This window comes from Chelmon rostratus, chromosome 5 (assembly GCF_017976325.1).
Source record: "Chelmon rostratus isolate fCheRos1 chromosome 5, fCheRos1.pri, whole genome shotgun sequence".
NCBI lineage: Eukaryota > Metazoa > Chordata > Actinopteri > Chaetodontiformes > Chaetodontidae > Chelmon > Chelmon rostratus.
The window spans coordinates 2645432-2672274 of NC_055662.1; the positions used below are offsets into that span (position 1 = coordinate 2645432).

The 26843-nt window shown below is 42.1% G+C and overlaps 1 protein-coding gene across 1 annotated transcript in view; it reads left to right on the forward strand.

Annotated features, from left to right (window-relative positions):
• Window positions 1-331: 331 nt before the first annotated feature.
• The window catches only part of niban2b (niban apoptosis regulator 2b), a 31542-nt gene continuing 5030 nt past the window's right edge, over window positions 332-26843 (forward strand). Inside the window, exons 1-10 of the mRNA XM_041937722.1 lie at window positions 332-603; window positions 10988-11118; window positions 13785-13913; window positions 13991-14096; window positions 15134-15301; window positions 21556-21671; window positions 22863-22967; window positions 23304-23466; window positions 24597-24784; window positions 24974-25129. Coding sequence (XP_041793656.1) covers window positions 549-603; window positions 10988-11118; window positions 13785-13913; window positions 13991-14096; window positions 15134-15301; window positions 21556-21671; window positions 22863-22967; window positions 23304-23466; window positions 24597-24784; window positions 24974-25129 — 1317 coding nt within the window. The 5' untranslated portion in view covers window positions 332-548. The remainder of the gene's footprint in view (window positions 604-10987; window positions 11119-13784; window positions 13914-13990; window positions 14097-15133; window positions 15302-21555; window positions 21672-22862; window positions 22968-23303; window positions 23467-24596; window positions 24785-24973; window positions 25130-26843) is intronic.

Here is a 26843-nt window from a genome sequence, read left to right on the forward strand (position 1 = left end):
AAGAAATAAATTGTTATAAAAGACTCAGTGATTCTCCACCACACCTGTATTCCTGGCAGGGTGGAACAGCTAAAGTTAACAGACAGTAGCAGTAATAGTAAACTGAAAAATGATTCGTTTATCTTTTGCTGTCGGTATTGTTGGAGACGTGGACTTAGGGCCTCAGTATTCCTTCAGCTTTGGCTGCATCCCTGGTGGAGAGGGGTTTTCGATTGGGACGCTCGTATGTGCCATTTTCCCCACGGGACATGAACGCACCGCACTGGAAGGTGGGAGTTTTCCTATTTTAAAGAGGGTGTGTCTCTCTGAGAAACAGCCGTCAGTTTGTTCCTCTGCTGAAGCCTTTTTTCGTGCCTCTACCTCCTCGGCCTGACTGTTCGCTAGCGGCCGTCTCTTCTCTAAACTTCAGACGCTTCAGGTTGATGTTGGAGAGGCGGTGAGAGGGTTTCTACTGGAGTCTGCAGCTCTGTGAACGGATTTCCTGCCTTTGTCTTGAACACCAGTTGTAGACCAGTGGAGTCAGTGTGGGACTCTGAGTTTCATCCACCATGGGGGACGTGATTTCCAGTCACCTGGATGAAGCCAAGCGGGAGATTATCACAGGTGAGGAGCGTTTTGAGAAGGTGTGTTTGGTGCGTGCTGTTTTGGTACATGTGCGTTTTTACGCAGCGTAAAATATTCTACCCAGCCTACACGAGAATGAGATCATTTTACAAGGACCTTAGTGTGACTCTGGCACTCCTCATTGACTTTTTCCACATTGAAGATTTCTTTTCTAGGCTCCTTGAATCGCCTGTGGGATCAGTATTGATCTACTGTTGCGGTAAACGCGAGGTCTAGAGGCAGCAGGGCAGTGGGTAGCATTTTTAAAACACTGGTTCATAAGTGTGATCAGTCCCCTCCCCACCTCTGCAGATCATTTTGAATGATCCTGAATACAGTCAAAAACATTGATTCAGTTAGCATATTTCCCTGTTCATTTCATTCACCTGTTCTGTGACAAGTTTTGCAGGGTTTGTCCTCCTCTTAAAGCAGTTAAATGTCCCATGATGGTCCGAAGCTGTTTTCTCAGAGCTTTTCAGTGTCTGTGTGAAGGAATTTGAAAATTCCTTCACAGTTTGAAATGATTTCTCCATTTTTCTTGACCTGAAAATCACCTTGTTTTAACCTGAGACGTGGAACTGTGTCACTTTGATGGGCAGTTTCTAACCACTTTCACTCCTTCACTTATCAAACTAAGAACCCTGAAAAGAGATAGAGGCTGCGCCCTTATCAGCCTCAGCTCTTATAAATGAGCATTTGACCTTGTTATTTGGCCTGTTAGAACTTGTTCAGTTTTGAGTGAAGTCAGATCATCAGCAGAGTTGACTGTACAGTGTGTGCAGGAGAGAACATGACATGCTAATCGTCGATGGGTATCAAAGGCGGTGGTCCAGATATGTCAGAACGACCTCTTTCATATTAGTGATGCGTGTGGAACTAATGGGGGAAAAGCAGCTCGACATTAGTTTAACACAGGCAGCCAGGCTGCGATCAGCTGATGTTTCTGAAATTTTAAACTGAATCTTTCATCTTATGAAATCCCTCCTGTGCGTTTCCTGTACTTACTTTTGGGTGGAGTGTTAGGTCAGAGTTTTAGTGTGTCTAACACTTGTTTGCAGTGTGTCCAGATAGCTGCAGAACTAATGACATTTGAATCAGCTTCATTTGCACTTTGTGTGAGGTGCTAATAAGCAGTTTAAGTTTAGCAGCCTAACAAACGGATGGTGAGCATTAAACATTGAACCTATTGTACTAAATATCACCATTTTAAGACTGTCAGCATGTTTCCATTAGCATTTAGCTGCTCGCTTGGCTTTAAACTGTTCTCATCTCATTTCCACTTCACACAAAAAGTGTGAAGTGGAAAAAAAATTCAAAAAAAATTCAAGCAGCCAAGTTTTCGTAAATCAAATCATGTTATAATGACAAAAATCTGACTCAAATTAGAAGCTGTTCAAAGAACACATAAAGAAGACAACAAATTTGGCAAGACATGAGATGTCAGCTTTTGGCTCTTGAAGTGCAGCCCTACGTAATGCACAGAGAATGGGAGGAACTGGGGGCCTCGGTTTTGTTCGCCTTGAGGGTTGTTCTGCCTCTGCCCAGGCCCACGTACTGTAGACTTCTGTATTTTAACATCATCTGGGCAAATACTTACTTTATTCCACTGTCACCGATGTCCTGTCGGCCCTCCAGACGCTGCTGACCTTTCTGTGTTAAATTGACTTTCCACCCATTTCATGAAGTTTATGAGCACATTCAGCTGAATGCTTCTCAGGAAGAAGAGCAGAGAGAAAGCTACGTTACAGGCCAAGAGTCATCTTTTTTTAATGCTCTCTGTGGCCAATTCAGAGTGACACACACACACACACACACACACACACACACGTATCAGATGTGGAATCTGAGGAATGCATGAAAAAGCATGTGTGTCTATGTGGCTGGATGGAAACCTCCTCCAGGCCTTGAGCTGCGCAGCAAGCACCACACAGTCTGTGCAGTCACGGCGAGCCCAGTGCCTGGCTGCCTTCGAGGGAAGTGCCTGGATTAGTCATTAAAACCCTCCACACACATTCACTCATTTTGTTCATTCTTGATGCATTAAGAGCCGATAAAACACTGTGCATAGATGATATTGGTAAAATACATTTTGAGGACATGACTCCCTATTAGAGTTGAAGTAATCATGTTCATATGTAGCTGCATTACTCAGTGCGATTGTATAAAGGTGATGGTTTATGGCCGGCCGGTGAATGTGCCGCACCTTACTGTTGTCGTCTCACTGTTAGATAAGCCTTGCCTGGATTTCTGATAAGAATAACTGTGGGAGTCCCTGAGTGGAGTCATACGTATCCGAGAGCAGCATGTTCGACTTCCCTCATAACCTCCAGCATGAGGTCAGCTTTGGGGGGAGAGATGTGGGGGTGTGTTGAGGGTGGAAATGACCAAGATCACATGGCTAACCTCTCATTTCCTCTTTGGAAACTGGCGTGAGTGCACATGTGTGCTCCAGTCAGGTTTCTGTGGGAACTTAGAATTCATGTATTTTGCTGAATATTTTGATTGGAAATGGTTTAAATGTTCACTGGCTACAGAAAAACAGCAACATTTTGGATGTTGTCCTTTTTTAATAGATGTGTTGTGTAACAAGTATCACAGTCACAACAATCTTGTGACCACTCAGATTTATCAAGGGTCCCCTTGGAGGGTCCTCATCCATGGGTTAGGAAACCGTAAAGATACAGATGGGGATTATCCGTCCTTCCAATAGAGTGTAATACACATTGTATTATAAGTATTATTAATAAAAGGAGTCATTGATTAAGGGCTAGAAGTTTAGAGGTATCCTTCTAAACAATGTTGCATGGGTTTATTTGCTGCAGTTATTTTAGTCAGAGTTTCGATACGGACGTGACAAAAACACTAAAATCCCCACTTTCACACAGAGTTCCCTTATGTAGTCATACACAGAGCAGTGCTAGCTTGGTCAGTGGGTGAGGGGCCAGGAAGCAGGAAATCCTAACAGAGTGTTTTTCCCTGGCTCTGGTTTATCTTCAGGCTGAGGGGGGAGCGTTAGGTGGCCAACAGGGCGGCTCTCTGTGGCCTGGCGAGGTGTGGCGCTCTCACCTTCAGCACACACCCTGCTCGGCACAGAGAGGCCTGTTTTAAACAGGTTCTGGTGGCGGAAAGACCTGTTGATTGGACCCCACAGCACATATACATACACTGTGTTGGAGACAGAGCAGGTCTGAAGGCAGGAATGATCTCATGAGTTAGCTTCATGAAGCACATAAAAGCTACCGTAACTAATCATAAACGTGTGAGTTAGTTAAACTAGCCTTTATTCTTAATGCATCCTCTATCATAATCTGCCGTACTATTCAGATATCATGACTGCTGCCGCACAGTCAGCCAAAAAAGGAGTTTCCTGCACAGGAAATGTTGGGGTCCTTAGGCAAATTTCAGATGGCCATTAAAAAAAGACGGATAAAAATCAGTTGACATTGAATTTTGACAATGTGTTATTGTCTTTGAATGTTGTTGCAACTGCAGCTGAGTGAATGGTGCAGGGGTTTTCCTGAATAGGGAATGTTGTGGACACTGAAGGGAAGTTTTGGGCTCCTTGAACAAAACTGTCCCACTTTGTAGCTGCATTATTTATTTATTTATGTATTATTTAGGTCACTGTGGAAGACACATGATCAGATGTGAACACAACACTGACATGTTATCACCTTATAAAGTTCATATCAGCACTGTGTCGCAAGCAGGTGATTATGTAAGCTACTTTGAGTTGCCTCCTAGTGAAATACTGTGTATTTGTCGAGGGATTTTACAGTGTTATTTTATAAGGCTCCTAAGTAGGCCTATAGGCACAGCTCAAAACCATCAGCTGCACTTATTTCCAGTCTTATTCACACGTCACACAGACACAGAGTAAACAGAGCTTTCATTTGGAGTCATGTGTCTGTCCACCTGATGTCCAACATTCATTCCCCTTTTAGTTTTGTTTTTGTTTCCACTCCTGAGGAAAATGTTTGTCCGTTTGGCAGCTAACTGATCTGCTATGTTCACAGTGGGTTTATCAGGTTTTTCTTTTTTTTTTTCACTAAAAACAGCTGCCTGCTGCTGCCGCTGGAAACAAGGTTAATGAGGGTGGAGTCTGTGGGCAGGAAAACCAAAATAATTTGCGAAATAAGGCTGAAAAAAGTTTTGCAGAGCCAGAGCCATAATAATTCAGGCCTGGAATCTAAAGTCAGTCCAGACCAACAGACCACGTATACTGAGGGAACTGCACTGCCATAATTAAGGCTTATCAAGGAATACTTATTTATACAGATGGCTGTACACTTCTGGAGTGTTTGTTCCTCAGAGAGACCTGTTGATCACCATGAGTAACTGGAGCTGCTTCCACCAGACAGAACAGAGCTCTCAGGTCTTTCTGTCCAATATTGTTTCCATGCATACATGTCTCCTGCTTTCCTACAAGGGCTGATGCCATCTATTAGCCAAAACAAGGAGGATAGTTATGATATCATGTGCTGAGGACAGTCCTGCTAGCATGTCTTTTTTTTTTCTTTTTTTTGATGATGATAATTTATGATTCTTCCTGCCAACAGGAGGCTGCATGACCGAATCCTCAAACCACGAAAAACATTTTTCTTCCTTTGCATCTGGCCGCACCAACAAGGCCCAGGACGCTCATTGACAGACTCCTACCCCCAGAGCTTTCATTTTCAAAACAAAACGTCCATGCTTGTTAATAAAATGCAGTACTTCCTTTTTTCTTTCTTAGTTTCTCTCACTATGTTTATTGTTATGCAGCAAAGTGCAATGGTGGATTCATTGAAAAGGGAAACCTGATTCAGATTCTCTAATCAATAGAGACTCAGACTCTGAGGACTGCTGTCATCAGGGCAAATTATTAGTTCGGCTCATTCAAGTATCTCCAGTAGATTCGATGGATTCTATACTGATCAGCAGGCCCACCTGTGTGAGCCGGGAAAAAGCCAAGGCCAGAGCATTAAAGTTTCCCTGTTCAGTAAACATGTTAAAATCAACTAAATCTGCTCTCATTTGGTGCACGAGAGTCACCGCTGCTCTCTGCCTCAGCTCTGATGGGAACACAGTCTAAATTTATGAGTCAGACTGTGGGTCTATCTCAGTGGAATGTTTTTGTTAAGGCACTGTGGAGAAATCAGGGGGTGGGGGGGGGGGTTAGTGCCTCTTATGGGTCTATTAAAAAGAAGTCTGAACTCTTGAGTCAACGCTATTATCAGGCTTCTATGATCAAGATGTGCTGAAACTGTTGAACTGCCACGAGTAAAGACGAGCTGCCATGTAAATTAATTACGGTGTTGGTTGGTTGGATTAGATTACCGCAGCGATTGAAGACAACACCATAGTCATCATCATTAGAGCTGATGGCTGGCCTCAGCACTGCAGAGCCCCCTGCACAATTAGTCTGGTAGTTGGCTGCAACATAACAGAGACTCAGCTCGACTCACAGCAGCAGCTCCTCCAGCTCCCTGATATGTGATTATAACCTCTAAATCTGATGTATACTTCATGAAAAAAAGATTTTCTGGGGGAAGCTGTCGGCCCAGACACATTTACAATTTCAGATTTCACTTACTGAGTTTTAGTCATATCTTAGCTTTTCCTAAACATGGAAACAATGGAGCATCCTGGATAATTTAAATGCATAATAGGTTTTTGTTATTGCCATCCGTTTGAATTGTTTCCACTCTGTTCCTGAGAAAGCGTGTCTTTTCCTGCAGGTTGCTATGGCAGTTGGCTCTGAATATTACATTACCCATGGACAGTGGTGGAAAGTAACTAAGTACATTTACTCAAGAGCTGCACTTGAGTAAACATTTGTGGTACTTGGCTTGAATATTTCAATTTCATACCACTTTATACTTCTATTCCACTGCAATTCAAACACCTTCGTGGACCTAAGTACAGGAAATCTCCACCACAGATTGGTGATTGGCTCTTTCTTACTGAAATGCTCCTTGGGAATCATGTTTCTCTCCTTGAATTTTTATGTACGCAGGCTTGTAGCTTTGACTTTAACCAAAGAATCAGCTATTTTCTAACCTAAGATGCATCACATTGCATTTGTGGAGTCTGCATGTTTGGTTTTAACTTGAGGCCTCCTGAATGGACCCCACCAGGGCTGCCCAGAGAGAAATACCTCAAATCCCTGTCACACATCCTCACATTGTTGTGAGCAGGCACTTAATTGCAGCTTCTCTCTTCTGGCCATGGAATGTGGCCAATCAGGGATGTTCTCAGTCAGGAAGTGGATGGTCAGTGGAAATATTGAAAAGTTTGCTGGTGTGTAATAATGTAACCAGGACAGTCAAATAAGGGCAACTTCTTCTTTGAGTGCATCTCCTGCTGTCTCCAATTGTTTGAAATGAATGAGGTCTTTGATTCCCCTCAGCTGTCTGATGCGGTCTGGTTGTCATGTGATTACGCTGAGTGGCTTTTCCAAAAGAAGCATGTCAGCCGTGGTGTGTTTCAAAGCAACCGCTTTGAGGCAGCTGCTGTTGGTTTTGTCAGATGGATGAAACTGAAGATCAGGGTTCAGCTGATGAGTGTTTAAAAGCTGGTACTTGTTACAAATATTAGTACTGGTATTAATATCTGTTGATTTGAATCAGCTTTTAGACAGTCTGCTCAGGAAACGGTATGAAAGAGTATTTGAAACAGGACGCTGAAGGTCTACATTTAAACTCCAACAATTTAGGTTATTCTGACAGTTCCTTAAAGGTGTAATGTGAAAAGTGGAGTTTTGATTTGAAATTATTTAACAATAACGTTATCAAAAGAATGTGAAGGAGAAACAGCTTCGTGCTCGTGCTCCCAGTCTGGACATACTAGTCAGTAAACAGGAAAACTAGCTGCATGGCTAACTGAGTTAGCTAATGGCAGCTAGTAGCTGCAGCCAAAGATAGCTACAACAAAGCGTGTAGGGAGCAGCAGTTAGCGGTCACCTGGTGGTCTGCTGCCCTCTATTTGTCTGGATGACCTTTGACAGGTGGCCTCTTCTCCCACTCTGCAGCTTTAAATCAGGGTGAGCGAGGAGTAGGCTCACACAGGCTTTCTCATGGGTTGTCATAATCATATGGAGCTTAGTGCTGTGTGACTAAGATGAGTGTCAAACACGTACAAATGATTGCATTGTTTCTGTGTGCTGTGGGTATTTAATGAGTCAGCCCTGACTCGGTTTTCTGGTCCGCCACCCATGATGCACTCATCCTGCAGTGCCCCTCCCGCCTAAAAGGTGGAAGTGAATTGAAAGTGCACTCATGTTTGAGATGTACAGTACTCACCAAAATCACTGTTGGGATTGAATTTGCTGTTGACAATGTACAGCATTCTCTGGAGTGGATTGGTATCGAACATGAAAACGATGCTGCTGATTGAAACGTGTCTGTGCACAGTGCATGTTAGTGTTACACAGCACAATGAGCTCTGCAGAAAACCGAAACCTAGCAGTAAATTCAGATCCATGTTTAGTTTACTTGCTTGTCATTCATAAACTTTACGATTTCTATCATTATATTTCCAATTTTAGACAAAGTTATTGAACAGCTGCTTCTATGCCTTTAATGGCTGGCTGTTGCTCCACCTTCCAGTGTAGCGGTTCGCAATAACTACAAACAAATTTCATTTCTGATGTGGTCAGACAACTCGACATCTGCACTGGTGCTGTTGCAGTGCATGTCTACCCTTCTGATCCGACAGTTAAGAAAGGTGTGTGGAAAAGTAACACGTGTCCAGGTTTTTATGTATATGTATATATGTGCATTTGTGCTATCCAAGCAAACAGGACATGCCAGGAGAGTAATTTAAAATCACAAATGTCTAAACATTGTGGCACTGATTGCATCTCCCATCCCTCTATTTCTTGTTTTTTTAGGTAAGGGTTCCTTTCTTCTTGAGACTTCTTGTCCAAAAAGCCTGTTCCCTTGTGCTCTCTCATGGCCATGCACCTGTGCAGGAGCTAAGTTACAATCAATCAATCTGGTTTTCAGGGAATAAAATCTTGCAACCTGTCCTGAGTGTTTGAAAGCAAGTATCTCTAATCTTGGAGAAATCATGTCATTGATCATTGGCTTTTCCTTTGTTGACCTCTTTGGAACAGAAGCCACTCGTAACATCCTCTGTTGGCTCTTCCATGAAGTGTCATACATTGTTTTGTGGATGCAGGCAGCAGAGTGTGTGACGACTTGTGCCAACAGAATGTGTGAGAGATGCAGTTCACTCTCTTTGGTCACCAGGATGTTTATTCATGATAGTTTCCCTTAATCATCACAGTTCAAACAGTGATGTCAGGCTGTCGGTTCTGTCCAGCAGTGACTCATGTCACATGTCAGGATTGCTAATGGAGCAGTTACTGATATGATGACACATTCTCCGAAGCATTTCCCTTTTCATATCTGGACTCACTCATAACGCTGTGTGGCTACCTTCCTCGTGGCTTTACCAGGCAGCTTAATTATACGCTTCCCGAATCAACCCAAATGCAAAAACAGCGCTCATAACCACGGTGCTGAGCTGGTTAGATCAAACGGGTCATCCGCTTCCCAGCTACAGTTGCAACTGTTGGACATTTTTCCCATCAAACCCAGAAGGAATTCTGTTTTGCTAATTAATGCTGCAAGCAGCGATAGATGGGCTCCTGCACCCCCACACGTGCTTTGTTAAAGGACAACACCTGGAAATGGTAAAACGTGTGCAAACATTAGCAAATCATGAAACCCAATCATAAGACCATATCAGTTATCGTTGTACACCAATTCTGAAGTTTGTGCCAGGTTTTGTGAGTTTTCAAGCATTCCTGACTCCTTGTTGACTCCTGATACTTCCTGTTTTATGGCAAAACTCGCTGCCAGCGCAATGTCGTTCAATGGAAACTCACAAGCTTCACAAAAATGCATCAGCAAGGTCTTAAGTCTTCTCTGACCACAAGAGGTGGACTCTTAGCAACCCTGTGAAGTTGGGGGCAGATTGGACAATGTGTATTTGAGTTACAACAACTTCTTATTTTCTGGCAAAACATTGAAATTTGCAGTGCCCTTCAATGAAAAGTCACTTTTCATCTCAAATGTATTAAGATTGCACAGATTGACTTGAAATTCAATCTGATTTACTCTGTAGGAGGGGTTAGTTGAAGTACAACGCCTGTAAATGGCAAAAACTGCACAAAAATTCCAGAGTAAATTCAAAATGTCTGACCTCCTGTTGGATTTAGGGTACGTCTCCAAGTGGTGTGTTTGTAAGTGTGAACATGATACATGTGCCTACCATACGAAGGGGTGATAATCAAGCAGTTTTTGCACATTAATGTGGAAGAGCCATAAAATATATGATTTTTCACTGCTTCTGATACATGTGCAAAGTTTCGTGAGTTCTCGGGCACCTTTAGCCTCTCAGAAATGAGATTCATTTTGGCATGACAGAAAAAAATAATTTGCTGCATTGCCCTCGGACCAGTGTGTTTACACTGCTGCATGTCTTATAAACTTCATGATACCAGAACCATTTATTGCAATCAAAATTATGCAGGGTGTTCTGACACTGTTTTTGTAAGACACTTTTTAATCCATTTTTAAGACTTTTTTTTTCCACAGTAGTTAAAAGAAAACCTCCTGAAGGGAAGCAAATACAGAAGAGGTGTGCCGTGACTCTTGCCAGTTACTAATGCTAATATCTACTTATGCAAAGGTGTGGTTGTCAAACATAACTAAATCACCTGACAAAGTTTGATGACAGCCTTCTTTATGTTAATGGAGATTGTATAAGTTTTGAAATCACACTATGTATGTGTGTGTGTGTGTATATATATATTCTTTCATATCTGGATCAGGGAAAATCAGTTGATGGGGATTCACCTACAGTAGCCACAACATGACCTTCATCATTAACTATATCTGCGGACACACAAAGGCTCAGCAGTGCAGATCTCGAGTGTAAGAGGTTAGACATGTGAAGGCCAAACAGAGCTAGCAAACAGCAGTGATGTGGACTCAGTGATGAAGCAGCACAAAAGCAGCAGTGTGAACTCAGAAGTCTGTGTTTGACTCTCAGCTTAACATTTTCCCACACGCATTTATTTTTTTGTGTGTGTGCGTGCCTGTGTGTGCGTGTGTGTATCACATCTGTGAAACATTTTCCTGGACTATGGAAATATTCTCTGTGTTTGTTGATCTTTTGTGAATTGATGGATAAGACCCAGATTAAAATGAACGTCGACATGTCTGCTCTAAGTTAGGAGACCCTGGAGCTAAATGCTCATTGTGCTCATTGTTTCAGAAACAATGTGAAACGCAACAAGCATTACAGTCAGTGCACGTTCATTGTGTGAATGTGAAAAATGCCACAGCGCCACGACTGTCCTAACAGTGTGCGTGTGTTTTGTGTGTTTCAGCTCGGACCAGGGAGGTGATGGGGGAGTTTAGGCATCTGTATGAGCAGCAGTATGCAGTGGCTCTCTTTAACAAAGTTCGCTTTGACATAGAAGGAGGAGGTGGCCCTCAACCCCAGCTACTGCACCGTAAGGTAAAATATGCTCCCATCATCCTGCATGACTGAGTCCATGCTCTGCATTTAGTCAACAGTGGAACAACCCGTTTGCAAGCTTTTTAAAGATACACAACTACACGTGAGGCCTGTTCTTCCAGGAAAAGTAAAAAGTGAAATATTAAAATTTTGAGGTATTGAGACTTACTAAGTCAAAATTATGCCACAGTAAATCACTTTTTTAAAATGGCGAGGCAGCAGTTTGACCTCACTATTCAAAGTGTTCATAACTTTGTGCTATTTAAAGTGCTTTCTTTCTTTCTTTCTTTTTTTTTTACTTAAAAAGTCAAAACTTAGCTGCTCTATCGTAAAAAAAATTTAAATTTGAACTTGCCAGTGTTTTTAATTTAAATTTATTGTGTGTTTTTTTTTTCAACGTTTCATGCTTTTTTTTCTCGTTTTTGTAGAAATGGTCCTTCATACAAAACTAAAGAAAAAAATGTCAGTGAAGAAAGGCCTGAAGTGCACTATGCATGAAAAGTTTAAACTCTTTATTAGGAAAAGTGCTTGTATGGCTCTCTATGTTTAGACATTCAACACATAAAGTTTTATTTCTTTTCTTAAGGGTTTTGTAGAGAAAACATCAAAGTAAGATGTTTAATATGTCATTGATACGAGTGCCAAACTGTACTGGCACTTGTAAACATCTCAAGCCATACCTAGTCCTACTGCAGCAGCCGTACTCCTTCTATATGAGTCACGGGTGCCGTTATTCTTGGACATTGCATTAACAGCAAAGAGCGTTCATTCTTTGCCTGGTAAAAGCAGTAAATGCTTGATGGGATCTGGTGCTATGGAGCACATGGGGGAGCTCATGTTGAAATTAGGGCTGCTGGATTATGGCAGAAATCGCAGTCACAATTATTTTGGTCAATATTGAGATTGAGATTATTTAACACGATTATTCATTGACTCTGGAAACATCATGCATTCATTGGACCTTAAGAAGTTGTCTTTTCAAGGACTTGTGTGTACTAATACTTGGATGTATTATGTACAGCGGCATCATGGCACCACTGTGTCTTTTTAATTGGTTTATCTGAATCATATGTTTTCTCTAACTCGTTCCGCATTGAACATGCTTGGCGAGCAGCACCAGGCTGTCAGCTCCGGGCACGTTACACACCCTCTTCTAACTTATTTGTGCCTGTTTCTGAGAGCGCTACAGTGTCCCTGCCTGCCCTCCCAACAGCAGTTCACTTTAGCGTGCGTCTCCGTGCGCTTGCTGTGTGCACCTGCACACCACGTGAAACTGTCTTCCCGTCTAACAGCTGAGTTGGTTTTCTCTTTCTTGTTGACCAAAGGCTCTCTTTCTGTCTTGGCTCGAGCTGAACTAACATGCCACAGCCTGGCTGAGAGTGGCTTTGAGCTTTCAGGGAGGGGCGAAAGCACACCGCAGCAACGGAAAGGGGCGCTCTGGATTTCCAGCAAGACAAAACAAGAGCATCATTGCGAAACAGAATTCAGCACAATTATCGTTTTGGCTGGATTATCTTGTTTTCACAATCGTTGCCAAAATTGTATTTGAAAATAAAATCTGATTAATCATCCAGCCAAACACATAACTTAACCAGCCAGATGGATTGTTACACAGAACTGTGAACTGTTTGGGAAAGGGCACTCTAAAAAAACATGCCTTTATCACTGTCTATAACGGGCTAACTTTAACCGATCAGATCAACAAACCATGTAACTCTCTCATGTAAGTCCTTGAAAGTCTCTTTGACTTCAGACATCAATGATTAGAACTTTGAATGCAACACAGACTTGTGGGACATGTGCTCATGCTGGATTGAATACAGTCCCTCACTGAATACACAAACAGAGAACGCAACAGAAACATGAAAATTGGGGAACCTGCTTACAAGCAGCCTTTCTACATGTTATACAGCAGGTTCCTTTGCTGTGCGGGACAAATCTGTTTAACCACATCAGATTTAGATTTTAACATTACATCAAATCAATTATTCACTTATTGAGTGCATTAAATTACGGAATCAATTATGGCTCAATTATTAATCAAGCATCATGCACGGACAGCAACAGGAGAAGAGCGAAAGCATCTTTTCCATTTCATTCAGTGCTCTTCTTTCTATGAATAAATACTCTCCAGTTCTGGTATAACTGATGCTGTAGCAGCATCTAATCTACGCTAACCTCTTTAGGGGGCAGCATTGTTGTTGTTGTTGTTGAACAGTAGCTTCTCTCCCTGTCACAACACATAAACCACACCCGTAGCTGTCAGTAGTTCCTCATAAGACGCTGATTTGTCCGGACACATAAGTTGAGGCCTGGCCAGATGGATTCTTGGCTCACGCGATCTCATGTGATCTTGTGGTCTTGGGAACCCAGCTGCCTTGCAAGGTAACGAACACATTCATGTGTCATGCATATGTCCATTGACACACACCTAGCACAGGCACTCACACACACAGTGTCTGATAATGGCCTTGTTTGAGACTGTGGTGAGGAATGCTAACTGGGGGTCTGGGAATGAAGCCACAGCCGCTTATGAACTCATTTCAGATGTGTGTTTTTATTAAAAGTAAACACAGGCTGGCTTTTCCCTGCTCCTCTAGCAGCATGTGCATTGTACTGCCTTTGTGATGTGTAAGGTTTGACTTGAAATGTGTTGTCACCCACAGATTCCTCTGGAGAACAAGTCCATCTTCTCTGGGTCACTCTTTCAGTACCTGGAGGAGAACAAGAAGTGGAGAAACCGCTTCCTTTTTGTTCCAGACTCCTACAACATCAACTATTATGAAAACAAAGCGGTGAGTGTCTGTACAATCCGTTTCAGGTGATGCTGGTTCGAGGCACTGTTTAACATGCTCCCTGTCTTACCTACCAGTCCCATGACAGACGCCTCAATCCCAAAGGAACCATCAACTGTGCTGGTTACAAAGTGCTGACATCTATTGAGCAATACCTGGATCTGATCAGCAACAGCCTGCCTGGTGAGGAGGAGGATGGGAGGGGAGGTGGGAGAGGGGAGCAGAGCCTCAAGCTGCAATAAATACATGCTGATCATTTCTCACAGGTTTTTTTATTTCACTGATTTCATGGCCGGGGGTCTCTAAAAAAATGAAATGTTTGCATACATTTTTCAAATAATTGTTGTTCTCGTGGAAAAGCTTCTAATCATATCACCAATCAATAATACACATTGATTAGAATGAAGATCTGAAGTTTGGGAGTTTGGAGTTTGAATTCATATCATTGGGAGAAAGGATAGATGGAAGAGGAATAGAGCTGCAGTGGAGCCCACGGCGAGGCTGCTGCTATCTAAATGTCATATTTAATCCTTTAAATGTGAGAACAGACGGGTTGTGTTTGAACCCGCCAGAGGCTGCTAAGCAGGCTGCTGAGTTAAACTAACTTAATGTTCTTTGTGGAAATCAATTTGGCTGAGGCCTTAAGCATTAGCCAAGCACGCTGTCAGCAGGTTAGTGGAATGGGACAAGGGATGGCATGTAATATGATTTGATATCAGATTATTATCAGCATCACTTAAACCTTTTTATGGCTGCACCTTTACATCAAATGTAAGACTTAAGGAGACTCTTGAAGGGCTGCTGTGACGTGCAGGGCCAGAGTCATGTGGCCGATGGGGTTCACCGTGCTAGCTTGCACATTTACTGCCGACAGAACATTGCCTTTGGGTTTAAAGATGTTATTTTATGCATTTTCATTAAAAATGTCACAGTGGTCACATTTCTAAATAGACAACTGAAGATGTCTTGTGCAATATTTTATATCCATAGAGTAGACTTTAGCATGACATACTGTGAATGATTGGCTCTTGACCACAATTTGAAATAGTGTGATTAATGCTTGACTGCACAACATGCATTAGTAATGTTGGACCTAACCTCTTCAAATGCATGTGAAGACATTCTGCATTTTGAGGAACTGTAATATGTGTGTTTCAGCAGTCATGCAGAAAGTTCAGACTAATTGCTCAGCGTGTTTATGTTTCGTCAATTTTCTCCAGGTGTGAAAGCCAAGTCAGGAAGTTCACCCTTCCTAAAATGTGCCACCCAGTTCCCTCTGATCCTGTGGCACCCTTACGCCCGTCACTACTACTTCTGTGTGGTGACGGAGAAAGAGCAGCAGAAGTGGCACGCTGTCCTCCAGGACTGTGTCAGACACACTAATGATGGTGAGTCCTACCCACTAATAATTAGGACAAATTCCTGCACCACACATGCTTATAAATGCACTGAACACCATGATCTCAACAGTTTATATGACTAGTGGCAGTCGATGTTCTTATATCGGTCATTATACTAAAGCTCTCAGTTAGTTGAAAATGTATTGGTGCATAGCACATTTTTAAATGAGAAGGTAAACAATGGTAGAATTTGTTAAAACAAATAAAGATACAACACACCGAGACGCATCAGCCTACTCTCATGCTCTGAGGCAGGTTTATGGGACGGTCCTTTGATTTAGTCTGTGGCTGCGGGGTTGCAAGCTGAAGGGAGTGGATCAAAGCCTCCCCACAAGTGGCCTCTGTGAGACTCAACTTCTGTGACTTAAACATGTTGGGCAATTTGCTCTCTGTTCACTTGCCTTACTTGCTACAGAGACATTTTGTGGAGAAATGAAGATTGCTGTGAGAGAATGTATGTTCTCATCCTGCATCAGTTCCTTCATGGATCTGTTTTTAGCACAGCAGCAGTTTTGTGTTGACGAGCTCTGGAAAGAGCTACATGGAGGTGCAAGTATCACCTTTACAAGCTTTTCCAGACTTTAACTCACAACTTTATCTCAGTAGGTAAAATAACACCTGATGATGCAGCCGCTTCCTTGAACTCCCCGGTTCACTCGTTTCACTTTTATTCAGCGCAATTTCCTGCTGCTGTTGTTTACTTTTTCAGAGCAGGGGATTGTGGCGCAATGTCCAAGGTACATGAAGAACGGGAAAAAAGCGCTAAAGAGGTCAAAACTGTAACTTGCTGTATGTTAAATAACTTAAATTACTTAAATTAAAGATTTTGTGTCTTCCAAGGAGAACCCAGGGGCAATGGCAGGGGAAACACTGAGCAGAGAGGATTATCAGCAAATTATAAAATCCTCCAAATCTAAGCCACACATTGTTTACTGCACTACATTCATCCTTAAAACTAAGAACATCAAGGACATCATTTTAAAACTGGGCAGTTTCTTCTCTGCAACAGACCTTTAAAGATCTGCCTATGGTGACTTTTGAAAGAGGACGAAACATAAGGGACGGGGTTGTTGGAGCACGTCAGCATTCTGAAGTCCAGACCAGTAAACTAATAATTAAACCTGCTCAAGTCAAGCGTGGACTAAAAACCATAAGTTGTGGTTCTTAAATATCTCTCATTGATGTGGTTTTGGTGTGGCTTTTTTGATGTATTTTTCATGATGCATCTTGTTGCTCTACATGTATGAAAGTGTTCTTAAAATCTGCCACATCCGACAGGCACATTCTGAGTTAAGGCCTCTTCTTTACAAATTTAAGTACCACCCCTTAGTAGAGCTTCTCCAGTTTATGGACCAGATATGGTGTCACCTATGTTCCTTGTTGGACACACACTCCTCTCTGCCACTCTGGGACAATCATTGGCCACATGGCCATATACCCAACCCAGCTCATGTTTAGTTGTTATATGATTTTTTTTTTTTTTTACTTTTCCATTTTTCATATCTACCCTCAATCCCAGTACTTTATCCGGGCCCTCAGCTTCAAGCCTTGTATTTTGGGATACATTCCTGAAAGCAATATTTTGGATGCACTCTTGTTTGCAGTCAGTATCCTGCATCACAGTTGATGAGCTGAGTCTATTGCCCAAATATGGCTAGAAAGCAAGAACACCCTCTGCAGCCATCCTCCGACTGAGTGGGAGCCCATTGTACACAGCATAATATTAGCTTAGACATTAGCTGATGTTAATTCTCAGAAAAATAATTGAATATCACAGTATGGACAAAGTAAGGATATAAAAGTGTTAGGAGCGATGCTGTGTATAAACGCAGTGCTCTTTGGCATCATTTTAGATCATCCCACCACCAACATCCTCATTGTAAGACTCCTGTCCAGCAGTCAGTTAGACTCAATGAAAGCATAGGAAGTGATAAGCAACATATCGGACATAACCTTGGTTGTATTTGACAGGCTGCTGAAAGATGAAGGTGTAGTCAACACTGAAGCAAACAGAGTGGAATACAACCAGTGTCTCATATGTGTTCCTTTAGCATCCTCATTTGGCCTCTTCCACTGTGGTTTGCTGTATGTCTGCAGCAGGCTAATGTTGGCGGGCTACCAACTCAAAATTTAAAAAATAAAATGCAATCTCTGCCTATAGATATTTTCTCAACTTGGTTTTGATGTGCTTCATCTAGCCTTTGAGTTCTTACCAGTATATGTAGTTGGCACAATCAGAGGTAACAAAGCTGGCACAGGACTGACACTGGAAATAAGAGTAGCATTGTGGCGTCATGACATAATTACAAGGTTGCCATGGTGCTCAGCTCAAATTAAGCACAGTGCGAGAGGTAGGACCCAGGAGGAACCTGTCACTTATAAGAGGATCTTTGTTCGAACTTCACCTCTGCTGTTTACTTTAGCAGAGGCTTCATTAACTGACAGGTGCTGCAGTTTATCCACCAGACCTGCACTTACATTCTCAGAAACACAGTTTATAGTTGTTGTAGGGTTGAAACAAAAACTGACAAATAGGTGTTTGGGACTGTGTGGTGGGTGTGAATGAACTAACACAGAATGTAGATTACCAGGTACAGCTCTGCAGCAATGCAAAGAGTGTTTTTATGTGAGGTACATACAGACAAAGCCAGTTGAGCTGCATAAGTGGCATTCTGTTCTGTTTCCTTAAATTAGAGACTGTGATTCAGGAAGTTTACACATCCAGCATGCAAGGTACACAAGGTATGCAATATAGAATCTCTGACCGACGACAGTCAGGAGTTGTATTCAATTGGTTGCAATGTGCAACCTCACACCTAGATTTCACTTAGTCCTACACACTGGACCTTTAATTGCCATTTTCTAGTCAAATAAAATCCAGGGTTCAAATAGCCATCAACAAGTTAAGGTCAGTCCCAAATACAGGGTGGGATAAAAAAACAAAAACAAGGGTGGATGAACTCCTGGTGACTAATATGTAATGTGTATGCCAACTAAGCATAATGTGCATTTCCTTTGCTTTCATTGAATAAATTCAGGACATTTTGTTGTTCTGGATTAGTCATCTTAAGTGTTATTGTCTGATTTCCGTCACTGTAGGTGTATGTGTGTCAATGTCTCGGCAAAACTGTCTTTTGTAGTAATGTACAAGGGCCACAAGATGGCAGTAGCGTACCATGAAGTCAACCAATCACCAATTCAAAAATTTTTTCACAGCAAGCACATGCAAATGTTTCACAATAAACGTCTAGTTAAGAAATGATGGGACTCAAGTGGAGCCAGGAAGTTTTGAGGTTGAACTGACATAATGCAGAAACATTTAACAGGCTTCATACTTAAATTTGACCAAACATACATTTAAGAGAGGGAGGGAAATAAAAGCCTGTCTCTTATACAATCCTGCTTCAAATGCATCTGTCAAATAAATAACCATGACAGATGAGCTGCTTGGTCCGAATATATTGTGCAACAACTTGGAAATTAAAAGTGAAAAGAAGGAGCAATGTTCTCCAGCATGACTTTCCCCAGAGCTGTCAAACACACTGCTGCACCTGTAGGGGAGACGCTGCGGTATAAATCAAGTGACCTGTTATTGGCACCATCATCCTGCTTCAGAGAGCAAGAAATGTTTGTGCTGAAACAAAAGAACGTGTCTAATATTACAATAGCAGTTAGCTCTAGACAGCCAACAAAGTACACAATATACATTTGTAAGTTGTTAGCACAACACCATTCACAGTCTTTATCCTTACCTGTTTGAAGAAACGGGAGCATAGAGTGTGGTACAGCATGGTGAGCAGGGTCACACTGTAAAAGTTTGGTTGTGTTTTCAGTGACACACAGCTCCCCAAGCTTCTGCTTGGTTTTCCCCCTGTTCACTGAAATGTATGCATTGGATTTGAGTGCCCCCACAGTCAGTCTCCAGACCAGCTTAGTGCTCTGGCAGCTTGAAACAAGACTTTGTCATGGTCATGCCATGAATCAGTGTGCAGTTTACACGAATGTAACAGGGCTGTGAGTCAGAGCGGCACTTCCTCTGATGTACCACTCAGTGTTATACAGTGAAGTGTATATCTTATGTAGTCATTGAGAGATTTGATGGCAGTGCTGGAGGCAGTGAGCTTAACAAAAGCACATTGTTTAGACTGCACCGTGTCCCAGTCTGCTCACTATCAGTATTTCATTTGTTTCAACTCATGGAGTCTGTCTAGCTCTGACTGTTTCTCTCTCTGTTTGTTTCAGTGTGTTTCTCTGCATGTCTCTCAAACAATCATTCTATGATCTTTCAAATATCATAGGGACAAAAAGCCTCGACCTTTAAACTTCTTCAGTTTTATTAGCCGCAATTTCAGTCATAACATGCAAATATAAATACCAGAAAAACACAAGTTTGTACCGCTGAGTAAAGCAAAATAGAGAGGTGGATTTTCAGATTTTCTCACTTTAGAAGCAGTTTTTATTTGCTGCTTAACAACATTGCAAAGCATTGACTGGAAACCTGTGTGAGTTGAGAGGGCTGGAGCTGTGAGGGACCTGAAAGAGGAAATGGCAGCAATAGTTAACATGCCTGAGCTGTGACACAGGCCAGCTGCACGACACATGAGTGGCTGAATGACTACATATGTCGCTCTGTGTGCCACACAGAGATCTGCACTGACGTTTCAACAGCTCTGTTAAAAAGTCAAGGTGTGGGTGTAGCGGTCTCACCTCGGGTCAATGAGTTGTTATTCTTCACACAGGGCGTTCTGTCAGGAAGAAGTGGTGTGATGCAGGTCCAGCTTAAATGTGGCAAAAACTAGCTGTTTCATCCTTAAAGAAACAGATTAAACTTAAAATTATTTTGCAATATGTATTTCTCAACCTATTAGATAATCATTTAATCATTAGGGTCATTAATCAAAGCTAGAATTTCAATAATTCACAGGCTCAAGCTCATCAAATGTGAAGGTTTGCTGCTTTTGTCTCTTTCAAATTTTCTAAATTAAATATCTTCGGCTTTTGGACTGTTGGCTGCACAAAACAAGCCTTTTGAAAATTTCAGTGTGCTCTTGAAAACATGAAAAGTTTCCATCATCAGTTGATCGCCAGTAACTCTGATACATTACGACAGTTAATTCCTGATTCTCACCTGTGTGGGAAGCAGGAATTGAAGGAATTATCTCTTGATCCCTCTGGTGTTTTTATCAGTTGCCACAGTGATCGAGAGGGGGGTGGCATGCAGCAAGGGCCTCAATCTGGATTCCAACTGGGGAGGTCTTGTGTCTGTACCCTCTCATTTTTACCCCTCTTTCTTTTCTGGTGGATTGTAGGCTTGTAGGGTGAGCTGCAGGAAGACATGACATTTTTGTCATTTGGTATGAGCTGCATTGAACAGTAGTTTGAGTAGCCTGAGTCACTCTTGAAAGAAGCATCAGCTAATCTAGAACGTGTGACTGATCCGGTCGTTAAGATGGAGGAAGAGACTGGAAATCCCAGTTTTTAGTGTGTTTGAAATCCCCTCATAAGCGTCGTAGCTGGGAGTTCTCATGCACTGTCCAGTAAGGCTGAACAGCATGTCAGTTTCCTTTAATCACAGCACTTGGCGTTGTCGTGCTCTTCTGGTTTTGAGCAGATTTTCATTTTCTTTGGAAGCCAGACAACTTGAGGAATGTTGAAAATTTTTGTAGAGGCTCCGTCTTTCACACGCACCATTTGACTCTGGTGTCAACTACTGTCAGTCTCACACACACACACACACACACACACACACACACACATTAATTGAAGTTAAGATGAACATGCTTTTTCCATGTATTCAGGCTGTGAATAGCCGGCCTTGAAACTAAAAGGAAAATATTCAGAATCTGCTTAGTTGTAGCCATGTTGCTATAGAAACAGACATGAGGATACAACAAAGAAATGTAGACTGTGGGAACAATGCAACACAATTACTCATCAAGTTGTGTTGAAATATGAATGACAGTGTAACCTTTGTGAAAAGGGTGAGACTTTAAAGGGGAGGCAGCTAATATCATGTACACTACCATCTGAGAAAATACAGCCCGGCTGCACACATGGACCAGTTATCATGAACATGGATCCTGGGCACAAACCCACCAAGTACCCTGACCTACACAGGCATACACATGTATCAATATTCAGGATTTGCGTGTTATGACTAAATGTAATGTTAAAGAAAGTGTCTTCAAAACTGCCAGGTTCATAGTGTGCTTAAATGCTAACTGCTAACAAACCTTTCCTAGGTTTGTCAGAAGAGAATAAAGTCCAAACACCGGCCTTTACTGATGCAGTACGACTCTACCGGCAAGCTCAAGGGCACTATGGCACCTGGGAGATGATGTGCGGTGTACCATCACAGGTAAGCATGGCAATAGTAACATCTATCGCTGCCCTTTTTTTCCGAGCCGGAATGACATCATTTAATGTGTCACTGCTAAGGTAAACCGGACTTGGTTCCATGTTGCAGAAATCTGACCCCCGACATGCTTCATGAACTTTAATCAGGTTATATCAGCACATCAACACATTCTCCAAATTCCTCCCAGTAATCTGATTTCTTTTTGCAGATTATCTATTTAACAACTTAGGTCAATCCAAGTATTTAGTGGCTGCTGGCTGGTGTGAATTTCCCACCACTGTGGTTAATGACCTTCTGATCATATACAGGTTCAAAAGTCTCTGAGGTAAACAAAGTGCGGTCTCCACCTTCTGTTTGGAGGTGCCTAAGGACAGTCTTATAGTTAGCTGATGCATTTATTTATGTAGCTCTTGAAAGAATCAGCAGGACTACAGCAATTTTTAAAAAATCTGGAAAAGTTCATTAAAAGGGGCTTTCTGCATGCTGCACAGGAAATATGCATATATACTTTTATTTATATACTACTCCACAAAAACATGTTTAACAAAACCTCTTTAGGTTGTCATATTGCTCAATCCTTTTACAGAACAGTGTGTGCACCATAACAAAAACATATACACAACTTTATAGGGAAATGTGCAAATTTAACACCTCAAAATCTGTTTCCAGGTGTTGTCGAGTATTACTGCGTATGCGAAAAAAGTTGTATAAAACTTTTTTTATGGCTCCAGAGGGAGGTGTGTGGAGTCTGATGCATTACCTCAATGATGCCGTCTGAAGGCTACAAGTTCGAAATGAAAAAATTGGGGTGTGAAGTTAGTAAGAATTGAGCCTACCAGACCCTCCAGGCTATATTTGCTGCTATTAGCATAACACACACGAATCTCTGACCAAACTGTTGGCAGTTGAGTTGCATTGTGGGTGATGTAGGCCACATGCCACATTTTGAGAAGAAGAGGAATGCATGGAATAACAGATGCTGTCTCTGGTCCTGCTGCATCAATTGTAATTCATTATCTTTTGGGATAAGTAGCATTAGACTGAAGCTTAGAAAGAGGTCAGACATAAACCTATCTATGAACCATGGTGCTCCAGCTACTGACTGGAAAAATTAGAATGACTCCTGTATCAATGAATCTAGTTGAATGTCTGTATGTGCTGAGTGAGATGATTGTGTTGTTTTCCTTGTAGATCCTCTCTAACCTGGTGATGGAGGGCCTCCTCCCTGTGCTGAGGGACCTCATCTCCCCCCGTCTCAAAGGCAAACTACACGAGAGGCAGAGGAACTGGATGCTGGTGAGCGGCTACACACATTCCACTTGACCCTCAGCAGCTGATGCTTCATATTTTCAATGTGCTACTCATGTTAATGCCAAAAAATATGAAATATGAATCCTAATGAATTGCCAATTAGGTCACTGGAAAGAAAATAATATTTGTCATAATAGTAATTTTAAAAAATGCCATGCATCCTTTGTGTGTCGTCATATCAAAAGATCACCTTTATGCTTTTAATCAAATAACTGGGTCGTCACTGATATCAGAGGACAAGTATGTCCGTCTGAAAACATAAAGACCAAGTAGTGCAGCTGAGACGAACAGGAGGTTCAAACTGTGTTTCCTAATGTGTAGATTAGTGATGCGGTATACAGCCTGGTGCAGGGGCAGTGCCAGGCCCAGTATGAAGCGATGCTGCAGAAGTGTGAGGCAGCCCGCTCGTCTCTAGAGGCCTCCATACGAACGGACATGGACCAGATCATCACCTCCAAGGAGCATGTCACCAGCAAGATCAAAGGTTAGCAAAGAGCAGCCATGATTCTGTACAGAAGGGCTGTAATTCAGCAACCCTTTTCTTCTATCCCTGTTTTTATTTATTTATTTTTTTAAACATTTCTCTGATGGTCTGATGAAGCACATGGAGTGTGCCACCATAGCGATTACACATTCATTCATAATTTAATGTCACAATAAGGACATTTAATAAACTGGGTTGTTTTACATTGAGTTTGTTAATGCATTGTTTAAACGAATTAGCCAATTAACAATTGCATCTTTAAATGGATCGTATTATTAAATACAATTCGAAATGTAAAGGACAACAGTGGCACTTTTCAGACTCATAGAAATGGACCACATTTTGATGAGCCTTTCATGAAGAACTGTGTGTACCACTGCAGACTGATATTTCCCTGTTCCGTAATGGTCTTGTTAAAAATAACTTCTGACAACATTACTGCATCATGCGTCACCGCTGCAAATTCTAGCAAATAATGTCACTTCAGAAGTGCAGTTCCGACATGGTCGCCTACCTGCAGGCACTCACGGAGGAACACTTATGCACAGAATTCTTTTACATCTTCCTGTGAGCCGTTGACACTTAACACCCAATCTAACCTCAGTTTTCTGCATTTGTGCAAGTATTTACTAGCAGTCTGACAGCTTCTCATCATTGTCACACAGCGCAGACGAGGCAGCCCGCCGGCATTCCTCACACTGTTTCCGCATGAAGGGAGGTTTCAGCTGCTTCTGTGTTGCAGTGACAGTATGGAAGGAGTACCTGAGACTAGTCAACAGTAGTATTGGCTATTTTCAAATTGTACAATGATATCTGATGTATAATCTGACCTATGAAATGTATATTTTGTAGTATTATGGTCCATACTTGCTTTGAAAAATTATATTGTTCTCCAGTCAAGAGTCAAATTACTACACATGTAATTGGCTGCAGTGCGTTTTCTATGCATTTCATGCTCAGGTATTCAACAATTCATTTGTAAATTACTGTATGTTCTATTTCTTCCTCAATAGTTGCTTTGATTAGCAGCATTTTCAAAGTGACATCAATGAAGGAGAGGTTTGTCTGAAGCAATGACCCAACATGTTTACCTCCATCTCCCCTTTCTTGTGTTCCTCATTGCCCCTCAGGTGTGGTTCTCCACAAGGCAGAGAAGCTGCTGAAGGTGAGCATCCAGCCCTACATCAGCTCCATCCTGGACGCCCTGATGGAGCCGACCAGCCGTGGCTTCTCTGAGGTCCGTGATGTGTTCTTCAGAGAGTTGGTAGACATGAGCAAGAACACCCTCAATGACGGCACCAAGGAGGCTGTGGCACAGGTGAGGATTAGCATCTAGTGTGGTGTGACGGTGCAAGTACACTGTGCAGTCGTCTTCAGTCTGTGTAATTATGAAATCAGAACCATTCAGTAGTCCAGTAAGGTTGTGAAACACAAGTTCTATAAAAAAAAAAAATATTTGGTACAAATAACTCCCCCCCCCCCCCCATCCCTGCCTCCTGCTCCTCAGCACATGGAAAAGATCTCCATGCTGGCCTTCCATCCGGTGAAGATGCAGAGCTGCTATGAGAAGGTGGAGCAGCTGAGCCTGGAGGGTCTGCAGCAGAGGTTTGACGTCTCCAGCCCCTCAGTGTTCGTCCAGAGGGCCCAGATTCTCATGAGAGAGGTGACGCTCTGCCTCACTTTGACTGGGTTCAGTCCAGTTCACAGTATGGCTTTTAAATTGGGAACTGTGTTGATCCACAGTTGTAATTTCTAATATTAAAGCATAATTCTGGTTATTGCAACTTGGGTTTTATTCACGTACTTTTATCCATCATTTCAATCAGTTATGATAACATGCAGGACAATGTGACAGGTGAAGAAGCTCGAGCTGGCCACTAGAGGGCACAGCGCTAAGCAAACAGTCTGCTTTGTTAAAACTGGAATTATCGTATTATACTCTTCGACCTGTTATACACGTTCACCTCTCAGATTTCACAACGATATTCCCATTTAGTATCTGCATTTATCCACCTGCTTCTGCTGTGGGGCCTTTGAGCAAGGCATTTACCCCAGCTGCTGTGGACTGCTCAGAAGCCTCCTGTCAGACTGTGTGAATGTGAAGGTGGTGCAGACTAAACCTCTGTTAAGCTCTCTACTAAGCCTTTCCAGTAAGACAAAACAGGAATTGAGTTTCATTTCGCAACAATCTGAGAATAAAAGCATGAAGTGAACTAATGCCAGAAGCTGCCCTCAGGACAGTCCTGCGGTGTGTGTCTCCACTGTTTTGACTGCAGTCCTTCAGAATAAGAGAGTTCTTGTCTGTTGCGGCTGGAAGTCTAAACACTTGCTGATTTGTACGGTCACAGTCATTATTCACTGCTGAACACGTCTATTCAAAGAGCTTTTCTTCTCTTGTTTAGTCAAGTAGATTTGTCACTCAACAGTTTTCAGCTGAACTGTTTTCTACCAACAGTCCCTTAAAAACATTTGTGTTCAGTGGATTATAACAAGGACACTGTCTCTGGAAAGTGTTTTTTTTTTTTTTTTTTTTTTTTTTTTTTGTACTACCATTGTGTTGGAGTCAGGGCAGAACCACAATCTGCATGGGCAGATACCATTAAAGGTACCCCCCCACCCCCACCCCTCCAGTAATTCTTCTTCTCTAAAGCTCAGGGCCTTGAAATAATTGCATTAATCTCCCATGTGTCCAAACATGCACAACAACTCAGGGAAGAGATCCAAGAGGCAGGAATTCTGGCATTCAACCCCCCCCATGGAGAAATCACTTATCATGACCTCCTCAGTGGGGCTCAGGGGCCAGTGAGGGTGGGGGGGCTGCTCTTTAACACAAGGTCATTCAGAGTTCAAGTACTGATTAGAACGGCAGTACATACATTCAAGTTGTGAAGCCTGTCCTTCCAACTCCTTAAAATTCTCACGACAAACCCTATTTTGGTAGCTCTCATGATCTTCATCAGCTGATTCAGTGTACGCAGTTGTCATGGAATTGTAGATGTTCAGATTTCCATTTTTCTGAGCACTTTCCACACGAAGTATCTGTTCTTTAAGGCTTCATCATCAAGCACAGAGTCCTGTTTCTGAGGCCAAGAGTGAACTTCAAAATGCAGCCGTTTAGCACAAGAAAATAAAGTAACAAAATGATCATTTGAAAACAAGTGAAGGTTGTTTGTCAAAATGATGTAAAATGAATTAGCTCGTGTATCTCCATGAAGGTCCTCGTCAGAATAACAGATGTGTCCACGGCCGTGTTTTTCTGACTTCTGTTGTAATTGTGCTGAATAGATGCTGTATCATTACAGTTTGATTATTCAAACATGCATGTCTAATATGTTTACAACACCAGAGGCAATGTGAAAAATGCCTGAGATGCCCTC